Source organism: Mandrillus leucophaeus, unplaced genomic scaffold (genome assembly GCF_000951045.1).
Source record: "Mandrillus leucophaeus isolate KB7577 unplaced genomic scaffold, Mleu.le_1.0 Scaffold377, whole genome shotgun sequence".
Classification (NCBI taxonomy): domain Eukaryota; kingdom Metazoa; phylum Chordata; class Mammalia; order Primates; family Cercopithecidae; genus Mandrillus; species Mandrillus leucophaeus.
Window position 1 is genome coordinate 1,038,317 of NW_012103998.1, and position 10,918 is coordinate 1,049,234.

General features: G+C 38.9%; 1 protein-coding gene across 3 annotated transcripts in view; it reads left to right on the plus strand.

The window, feature by feature from the left end:
• NTN4 (netrin 4) overlaps positions 1 to 10,918 on the plus strand; it is a 133,037-nt gene that overhangs the window by 73,781 nt on the left and 48,338 nt on the right. For all 3 annotated transcript variants that reach the window (XM_011990315.1, XM_011990314.1, XM_011990316.1), the window contains exon 5: positions 2,001 to 2,189. In XM_011990315.1, the coding sequence (XP_011845705.1) occupies positions 2,001 to 2,189 (189 nt within the window). The remainder of the gene's footprint in view (positions 1 to 2,000; positions 2,190 to 10,918) is intronic.

The window sequence follows — 10,918 nt, forward strand, 5'->3', positions numbered from 1 at the left end:
TAAGTAAATACATGAGTAAACACAAGAACATCTGATTCTGTTGTACTCTCATTGCTGAGATGGTGAATTATAAACATGAAAATAGCTATTTTGAATTCAGTTCTCAAAACTACCCAATAAAGCAGGTGGTGTTAATCCCATTATAGAGATCAGCTAACTGAGGCTCAGCAAGATGAAGTGATTTGCCAAAGTTAGTAAATGATAGTGGGGACTTGATCTCAAGTCTCAAGACTCCAAATTAGGTACTTTTTCCCATAATACCACATTGCCTTTTTTTTCACTCTATGATGCTTGAAATGAAAGATTAGATTTGAAATTAAGCCAGTAAGTTAAGAAGGAGATTTCCCTACAAGGACTAACTAGCTTGAGGTTTGAGGCTGGAGATTAAATAGGAAGGTAAAAATATGGGAACATGAACCATTTTTTCTTTGCAATTTAAAATGTTCAGAGAAATGTGCATGCCCATCCCAATGTTAACACTCACAAACCTCTCTTTTACAAGGATTTAAAAGCAGGTTCCATGGGTAACATTGTGAGAAGTCTCTTCCCATACATAATTCGGAGTCATAACTGATTTGTTTTTGTTTCTAGGAAATGTAAAGGATTTCCTGTAAGAATAAATCTTAAATTATCTTGTAATATACTTTAAAAAGATATGAATCTGGTCAGAATTTCATAACACATCAAGGAAACAATGAAAAACAATAGCACAAACATTTTCAAATACATTTGACCTCCAAAAATCGGGATTCTTATTCTAAATCACCAATGAAGAGAATCTAAAGAATTTATCCTGAATTCCTAGGGTGCCTTTCTGACTCTTTCCACATAAATCAACTGCCTATCTAAATACATATAGAACACAGAGACATGTCACTTGATGCTATTGACTTATAATCTTAGAAATGCCTTTGAGGAATTGTTATATAATAAATACTGCAGGCCTCTTCTGTAAGAAAATTGAGGCTTCAATAGGAGTCCACCTTCTACTCACCTGCTCAACAGCTGAAGAATAGTACTTCATGAAATCAAACTACTTGCCAAGTTCCTAAGCTCTGTCCACCAGAAGCTCATGAGTAATGACCCTTCCAGGCTCATTAGTAAGCATGAATTCATGCCTGCATCTGCAATATGAATGCTCATTTCCACTTAAGGCCTGACAATCTCAGCTTTTCTTAGCAAGGACAGGAGACCCACAGGATGACCCTTGAGAAGTAATAGGAGTGGAAATCGTGAAGTGTTACCAAAAGAGAGGGTAAAAACTGATGGTCACTCCTGTAATCTTTCCACAATGAATGTCAACCCCCGTTGGTAAGTTCATCATCATATCTTTGCCCAACTAGATAAATCTACACTTTGTTGACTTTCATGCATCTCCTGAAACTTTTTTTTTTAATTAACAGCCTATAATGAAAAACTGGAAGGCTACACAAGAAACTCTTTTTAAAAAAGTAGTAACCTATTGAAGTCAGGGAAAACAAGATAAATGGGGATGCAGAGGCTAGATTTCTCAATGGATGCCTTTCTATATTCCTTTGATTTTTGTATTGTTAACTACTCAAAAACTAAAACTAAACATTAACAATCAGTTTATCCTATTTTTATTTATTTTCATTTATTTATTTTGAGACAGAGTCTCCCTCTGTCACCCAAGCTGGAATACAATGGCGTGATCTCGGCTCACTGCAACCTCCGCCTCTCAGGTTCAAGCAATTCTCCTGCCTCAGCCTCCCAAGTAGCTGGGACTACAGGCATGTGCCACCACACCTGGATAATTCTTTTGTATTTAGTAGAGATGGAGTTTCACCATGTTAGCCAGGCTGGTCTCAAACTTCTGGCCTCCGGTGATCCACCCGCCTTGGCCTCCCACAAGTGCTGGGATTACAGGCGTGAGCCACCATGCCTGGCCAACTCATCCTATTTTTAACTACCTGAATATGAGATAAGCCATCACTTTATTTTTACTTATTAGTGTTTCTCTCCACGCTTCTTATTGCCAGCCTGCAAGTGTAATGGGCATGCCGATACCTGTCACTTTGACGTTAATGTGTGGGAGGCATCAGGGAATCGTAGCGGTGGCGTCTGTGATGACTGTCAGCACAACACAGAAGGACAGCATTGCCAGAGGTGCAAGCCAGGCTTCTATCGTGACCTGCGGAGACCCTTCTCAGCTCCAGATGCTTGCAAACGTAAGTAACCTGTGGTTTCCAGAAAATAGGCTGATTTGTACAAGAGATGAATCTCTTTATCCTTCATTCTGCTAACCCAAGAGAAGGAGGTCATTGAGGTTCTCAGATAATAGACTCACAGATATCAGTTAATTTCTTCATTAATAAGAGGCAAGAATTTTCAACCTGTTGGGTGAAAACAGTACAATATTCATAAAAATAATTTCCTTTCTCACTCTCCATAAAGTAAAATTATTTCCTGTAGCACCACATTTTAGAAAACAAGATGAGTAATAAAAGAGAAAAAAGAGTGATGGAGAGGGAGAGCTATTTAAGATCTTAAGACTTTACTTGTGAGGAGAAGGTAGACAATAAATAGACTCAAGCTGATGAAATAAAGGGTGGTTACTGCACTTGGGTTATTATTTTACCTTAACAGTGAACTTAAACATGAAAAAAGATTAGTTTTGGTTTCCTTATAAATCCATTTTGATTGACACTGCTCTAATGTATCCTCTGTATCATAACTAATTTAGGAAATCATAATAATTTTATGCTCTCCCCAAAATACTAAACTCTTATAGCATGGGTTCTGCTTTTTTGTTGACCTAACTCTGAGAGGAGGTTTATCTGGAGGCCAGGCACGGTGCCTTATGCCTGTAATCCCAGCACTTTTGGAGGCCAAGGCAGGCGGATCACTTGAGCTTATAAGTTTGAGACCAGTCTGGCCAACATGGTGAAACCCCATCTCTACAAAAAATTAAAAAATTAGCCAGGCATGGTGGCACACACACCTGTAGTTTCAGCTATTTGGGAGGCTGAGGTGGAAGGATGGCTTGAATACAGGAGGCGGAGGTTGCAGTGAGGTGAGATGATACCACTGCACTCCAGCCTGAGCAATAGAGCCAAACCTTTCTAAAAAATAAAAAATTAAAAAAAGAAAAAAATGGAGAGAGAGAGAAAAGGAAAGGAAAGGAAAGAAAAAGAGGTTTATTTGGAGAAAGAATAGAATTTGAAAAGATCTACCCAATTCATAGGACACTATCTGAAATATGTGAATATAAAGGGTGAATGCAGAGCTTATGTAAATGTCAAATGTGGATGAATAGCTCATCTAACCACATCAGTATTTACCCTCTATCAGCTCAGAAATCATCAGATAACAGAAGCCACTCAAGGCTATTAATGGAGATTGATGATCATGCCCTTCCTTTCCCTAGCAAGGACTCCATGTTCTAGCTCAAAAACAGTGACAGGAAGAAAGCACTACAATGGGAAACAAGCATTTAAAACCTTGGGGTTATTTGTGAGTTTGTTAAAGAAAAAACTACATTGCTCTTTAAAAATATTTTTTAACATCAGGGAGAAGATATCAACGTGCAATTTGAACGGGCTTGCTTGTTAAAAGCTTTTTCTTTTAAATAGTGGCAGATAAAATATAGTACTGCTCACTTTCCACACCAAGCACCAAATGTGGTTTTGTGACATAATATTTCTCCCAGCATCCTGTTTTACTCCTGCTCCTTGTTTGTACTCAGACTTTGTAATATTTAATAGGTTTCAAACAGATGTAGATTCAATGCCTTCACTGCCAGTTGCCAGCTGTGTGACTTTATGCCAGCTGTTGAAGCTCTTTGGACTTCAGTTTCTTCATACGTAAAATTCCTACCTGTAGTGTAATGAGAACTATATGAGACAAAGTGTTTATATAAGATAAAAGGGTTAGCACATTGCCTGTCATAGAGTAAGCCCTCAAGAAATGAAAACTAGGCCAGGTGGGGTGGCTCACATCTGTAATCCCAGCACTCTGGGAGGCTGAGGTGAGAGGATCACTTGAGCTGAGGAGTTTGAGACCAGCCTGGGCAACAGAAGAAGATCCTGTCTCTATTTTTAATATTATATTTTAAAATAACAATAAAGAGGCTGGACGCAGTGGCTTACGCCTGTAATCCCAGCACTTTGGGAGGCCAAGACGGGCGTATCACGAGGTCAGGAGATCAAGACCACCCTGGCTAACATGGTGAAAACCTGTCTCTACTAAAAATACAAAAAATTAGCCAGGCATTGTGGCGGGTGCCTTCTAGTAGTCCCAGCTACTCAGGAGGCTAAGTCAGGAGAATGGCGTGAACCCGGGAGATGGAGCTTGCAGTGAGCTGAGATTGCGCCACTGCACTCCAGCCTGGGTGACAGAGCGAGACTCCATCTCAACAACAAAAAATAAATAAATAAAATAGCAATAAATAAATAAAACTGAAAACTAGTATTATAATAACTGTCATATCCTATAAGCCAGAAGGTGGAAAATAATACTATAGAGTGTCTACTCTTCATTGATCAAAAATACCTTATGTTAAAGATAATTACCTCCTTAAAATCTGCAGCTCCTTGGGGCCTAAAATATAGGATCCTAATCTCCATGTGCTAACAAAATGGTCTGCTTATAATATTGCTTCAACCTAGAACATATTTAGTCCTGACACCATTTTGTACAGAATATGTTTAAATGAATAGATATATATATATGTGTGTATCCCATAGCCTCAGACCACTAGTAGAAATGTCTAAAAATGAGAATGTATGAACTACTAAGCAGATTATTGGAGGAACCCCACCTCTGATATTCACGTGGGTTCTTTTCTATTTCCCTAAGCGTTTCAGCTGGTCTGAGAAATAAAGAGAAAGAGTACAAAGAGAGAGAAATTTTAAAGCTGGGTGTCAGGGGGAGACATCACATGTCGGCAGGTTCCGTGATGCTCCCCGGGCCATAAAACCAGCAAGTTTTTATTAGTGATTTTCAAAAGGGGAGGGACTGCACGAATAGGGTGTGGGTCACAGAGATCACATACTTCATAAGGTAATAAAATATCACAAAGCAAATGGAGGCAGGGCGAGATCACAGGACCACAGGATGGGGTGAAATTAAAATTGTTAATGAAGTTTTGGGCACACATTGTCATTGATAACATCTTATCAGGAGACAGGGTTTGAGAGCAGACAACCTGTCTGACCAAAATTTGTTAGGCGGGAATTTCCTCATCCTAATAAGCCTGGGAGTGCTACAGGAGACCAGGGCTTATTTCATCCCTTTGGCTTCGACTGTAAAAGACGCCCGCCCCCAGGGGGCCGTTTATAGACCTACCCTCAGGGCGCATTCTCTTTCTCAGTTCCTTGCTGAGAAAAAGAATTCAGCAATATTTCTCCTATTTGCCTTTGAAATAAGAGGAATATGGCTCTGTTCATCTGGCTCACCAGCTCACCGGCAGTCAGAGTCCAAAGTCTTATCTCCCTTGTTCCCTGAAGATTGCTGTTATCCTGTTCCTTTTTCAAGGTGCCCAGATTTCATATTGTTCAAACACACATGCTCTACAAACAATTTGTGCAGTTAACACAATCATCACAGGGTCCTGAGGTGACATACATCCTCCTCAGCTTACGAAGATGACGGGATTAAGAGATTAAAGACAGGCATAAGAAATCACAAGGGTATTGATTGGGGAAGTGATAAGTGTCCACGAAATCTTCACAATTTATGCTCAGAGATTGCAGTAAAGACAGGCATAAGAAATTATAAAAATATTAATTTGGGGAACTAATAAATGTCCATGAAATCTTCACAATTTATGTTCTTCTGCCGCGGCTTCAGCTAGTCCCTCCATTCAGGGTCCCTAACTTCCTGCAACACAGATAAAAGAGGAAAGAAAAATAATTTGTCATTAACTTGGATAAGTTAACTATCTTGTAGGGCAACAGGTAACAGTTTCAAAAAGATACTGTTATATAGCATTTCCTTGAAACAGTACACTGTACAGTACACCTAATGTGTTCGTGTATTCATTCATCCAGTTACTGTTTATTGAACACCTCCTATGTGCCAGGTGCTTAAGATGCATCAGAGAACAAGACAAAGATCCCTGCCCTCAAGGAGCTTATATTCCGATAGAGGAGACAGACAAGAAATATAATAAGTGAAATATACAGTATGTGAGAAGTTCATAAGGGCTACTATCATCAAAGAAAAAAAAATAAAACCAAGAGAGAAGGGATCCAGGGAGCCAAGGGCTTGGGGTGGGAAGAGGAGTGGCAGGCTACAGTACGGGACAGGATGATGAGGGTAGGCCCCAGCACTGGGAAGGTGAGATTTCAGCTAAGATTTGAAGACAGTGAAGAAGTTTGCAAAGAGTTAACTGGGGAAAGAACATTCTAAGGAGAGGGAATACCTAAAGTGAACATCTTAAGGCAGGAAGGTGCCTGATGTGACAGAGGAAATAACATAGCAGTGTGGCTGCAAATAAAGGTCAGTGTGGCTGCATCAGAATGAGAGTTGGGGGGTGTCAGGAGATGAGACTAGAGAGGTGACTGGGAGGGGAGAAAATATAATATGTACGATGGGCCACTGTAAGCTCACCAGCTTTTACCTGGAGTAAAATGATGAGTCAGTGCAAGGGTTTTCAGCAGAGAAGTGGCATGATCTGACTTAGTTTTCAAAAGATCGCTCTTGTGTTACACAAAGGCAGCTCAAATCATATTGAACTTGCACTTTCGGCACTCAGCTTTAGTTGAAGTGAGCAAGCAAACTAGTGATTCTCAAAGTGTGGTTCTTCGACCAGCACCATCAGTATCACCTGAGAAATGTGTTAGACTTGCAAATTCTAGGGCCCTGAGACAGATCAACTGAATCAGAAATTCTGCAAATGGAACCCAGCAATCCGAGTTTTCATAAGTCCTCCAGGTGATTCTGATGCACGGTGAAGTTTGAGAAACACTAATCTAAATAAAGCATACCCCCCCACCCCCGCCAAATTTTACATTGGTTAACAAAGTCAGTTTCTAACATTTTACTAACATTTGAGCCTCTTCTATGTGCTGGTGTATCAAACAGCTAGTCACTTCCATTAGAATAAAGAGTAGAATACCAGGGGGAATAGTGCAAGAAAATGTTGAAGGTTTGATTGGGGCTAGATTTTAGAGGGCCTTAACTGCCAACCTAAAAATGTTGGTATTTATTTTCTAGGGTACTGGGTGCTATCACAAAAATTCAATTGGTATACTGTGATATATTTGCAATGTATTTTAATGATGTATAGCTCAGATTAATTTCAAAGCATTGCATATTATTCATTGCATTTTACTTTACTGATTTTTAAATTGTTTGGCTTTGTAAAGTCATAAGATAAGTAAATGTACAAAGAATTAAAACAGATAAAGCCCTTTCATAGTGCCTAAGTCTGACCAATTAAAAAGAGAAAAAAGAAAAGGTTTACTGGCAAAGTTGGAGCCAAAATAAATACCTTTTTGTTTATTTTTAGTTTTGTTTTTTGTTACTATTCTATGTTCAAACTATGGCTCATATTCTTACTAAATGTAAAAAAGGCCACCATCCCTACCTTTTAAATCCTAGAACGCTCATAGCTTCAGAGTTTTATAAAAAGAGTATGAAAGAAGAGTTAGGAAAAAAGTGACCACTTGTTAGTAGTGACTATTACTTACACAGCTCATCTAGAGACTTGCGCAAACCAAGTTTTATAGGTGTTGGTTCCCAAACTACCCGGTCTGTGAAAAACATAAGCAAATTGTGAGAATGCTGCTAAAATTAACAACACACATAACTTTTTATTATTGTTTCAATCCACGAAAATGTCTGAGCATTCATCAATGGACTTGATCAGTTAGAATATTTTTTAAAGCTTATTCTTTCACACGATACATTCTTATTCAGTGCTACTATGTGCTAGGTGTGCTAGTTCCTGGGAATTATAACTATAAGCAAAAGAGACACAGTCTTTTGACACAGTTAGCAAAGTCTAGTGAGTAATCTATAATGTATATATACACATAGGTGTAATAGGCAACTAGTGGTATACACACACACTTGTACACAGACGTATGATAAATATCGTGTTACAGAGTGTGGAGGGGAGCACTTCAGAGGGGCAGTTAGCAAGAGTGGTGTGTTCTGAGTTTTGAGAACCTGAGACCTGAAGTTTAATGGAAATTAACAAAGCATGAGTAGAGAGATTCCCAGCAGAGAGAAAAATCAACAGGATTTGCCAAAAAAGAACAGAAGGGAGAAAGAATAGAGCATATTCTGACAACTGAAAAAAGGTCAGAATGTTTCTGTGGTACAGCATTTTCCAGGAAAGAGCGAGGAGGTGGCTAAAGCAGTGTGAGGATGAGGGAAGTAGAGCAGGTAAGTGGCTGGCTGAAAGTGTCTGCATCTTAGACATCTCAGTCAGGGAGCAAGAATAACTCTGGAGTTGAACTACTAACAAGTAGTTGATAATCAGTCCATGTGCGTCATCTACTATAATTGCCTGGTTGATATTTATAGATATAGCCAAGTATATTTATAGGTAATACCCAAGTACCAGAAGACCAAAGGCTCCAAAGTCATTTCAAGGAAAACTCCATCAAGAACACATTAAGATATTCTTTAAAAAAAAAAAAAAAAAGCCCTGAAACTTAATAAGGTAATTGTAACATATTTGTCTGTAATTCTAACATAATTGTAACAAGTTTCTGATCCCCTTATGTTGTTATGGATTCACCTACATCTGTCTACTGAAAAACTTGAAGCTAAAAACTACTACTACTAAGTCATGTTAGTAATCATTCCTAGTTAACGAATACCTGGATGGTACTTAATGCACCAAGTAGGAAAATTACGAAAATAACCAATACCGGCCAGGTGCGGTGGCTGACGCCTGTAATCCCAGCACTTTGGGAGGCCAAGGTGGTCGGATAATGAGGTCAGGAGATCAAGACCATCCTGGCTAACACGGTGAAACCGTCTCTACTAAAAATACAAAAAATTAGCCGGGTGAGGTGGCGGCGCCTGTAGTCCCAGCTACTCGAGAGGCTGAGGCAGGAGAATGGCATGAACTCGGAAGGCGAAGCTTGCAGTGAACCAAGATCACGCTACCGCCCTCCAGCCTGGGTGACAGAGCGAGACTCTGTCTCAAAAAAATAAATAAATAAATAAATAATAAAAAAAGCAAATAACCTATACCAATTTAGTTCTTTTAGTATAATGTATAGGAGGTTGGTGGGTTCTTAGGGAAGATCTTATTTCTTTCTTTCCCTCTCCAGACAGCTCCTTGATCACTGGGTAGGCTTCCCTAGGAAAGCCTATCTCCATTCACTTTATGACTATTCCAGGATACATTTGGGGCAGAGATGCCTGTGTCTGCTTCCCTAGTTTAGGTTTCCTTACTGGCACCTGCTTCCAGAATATTACTCTGGTTCTTCTCTTCTCTTTTTCTGAGCCTGCAGTAGATCCCAACATTTATTAGCATATCCAGTTCTTCTCTCTACCTACATACTCTCCGTAATTTGTTGTTTGATTGGCAGTATGTTTGAGAGCATTTTCATTACTCTTTAGTAATATTTTCATATCATTAATTCCCTCCTTAGTAGATGTATCCCTACGTCACCTCTTTGTCACTGCTTCAGTTATCACTGATAATAAAGCTTATGACAAATGAGTTAACATACTTAACATTTATTAAGTACCTATAATTACCAGATTTCATGTGAGGTCTGATAGCGATATTCTCATAGCTAGATGTTTTCCTCCCATTATTTCCCACTTTACTTTTATGAGGAAGGTAGTATCAAGAAAACAAGGTGATATTTTAAAAATTTAAACTATTTCAGTATGTGGTTCCATCAACAACATGTACAATGTTATTCAAAATAACAATTGTATTATATTTATTTTACTGTGCTTACCAAGGCAGAAAAGCAACCTGCTACTCAGTGTGTGGTCTGCAGAGCAGCCGCATTGGCATCAGCTGGTTGCTGATTAGCAATGCAGAACCTCTGATCCCACCTCAGAGCTTTGAATCGGATTAAAGGTTCAGAGTAGCCAGGCACGATGACGCACAGCTGACATCCCAGCTACTCAGGAGGCTGAGGAGGGAGAATCGCTTGAGCCTCAAAAATTCGAGGCTGCAGTGAGTTAGGATCACGCCACAGCACTCCAGCCGGGGCAGCAGAGAAATATCCCATCTCTTAAAAAAAATTTTCGTTTTAAGGTTGAGAGTGCTATTGAACACTTTTCAACAAGGCTTCTATGCACTTAATCTACAGTTAAACTTTTCAGAATTAGCCAGAACAGCCTAGTTAACCAAACATCCAAATTAACGAAGGTTTACATCTCTATTTGTGTGCATATAGACTTAGAATATTTTAGAATAAATTATATAGAGGTTTACTGAGAAAAAATGGAAATCTGAATAAATATGTTTCTGTGGTATAGCATTTTCCAGAGTTTGATCTGCAGAGCTCTAATTCCATGAAATGTTAATAGAAATTATGTGAGGGGAAATTTTACTATGGCCCTCAAATTTAGGAAATAAATTAATCAAAGGTTTCTTCACTGCAGGATGTCTCAGAGCCTAATATGCTAATATTTATTATAAACCTGTTTTGGAGTTTTGAGTTCTCTTCAATTTAACCACAGAATGCTTTTCTTTCAAAGCATCTTTTGGGACCCGTGTTCTATGGCACACACTGGAAAGTGTCGTTATTTTATACCGACCATATCTGTGTGAAGATTTTACTTGGGAAGACACATGCTAGATTTTTTTTCTATATATTTGTTCCCCATTTCCAAGTGTTAGAGGCTACAAATGCATATCAAGGAAATAATGAGCCTTACATTTCTATCAGTGAAATAATCATAAACATAGTGTTAACTAGGCTTGGGCAATCTAGTCTATTGGACTGCCAGCAATGAACATAAGACAGCC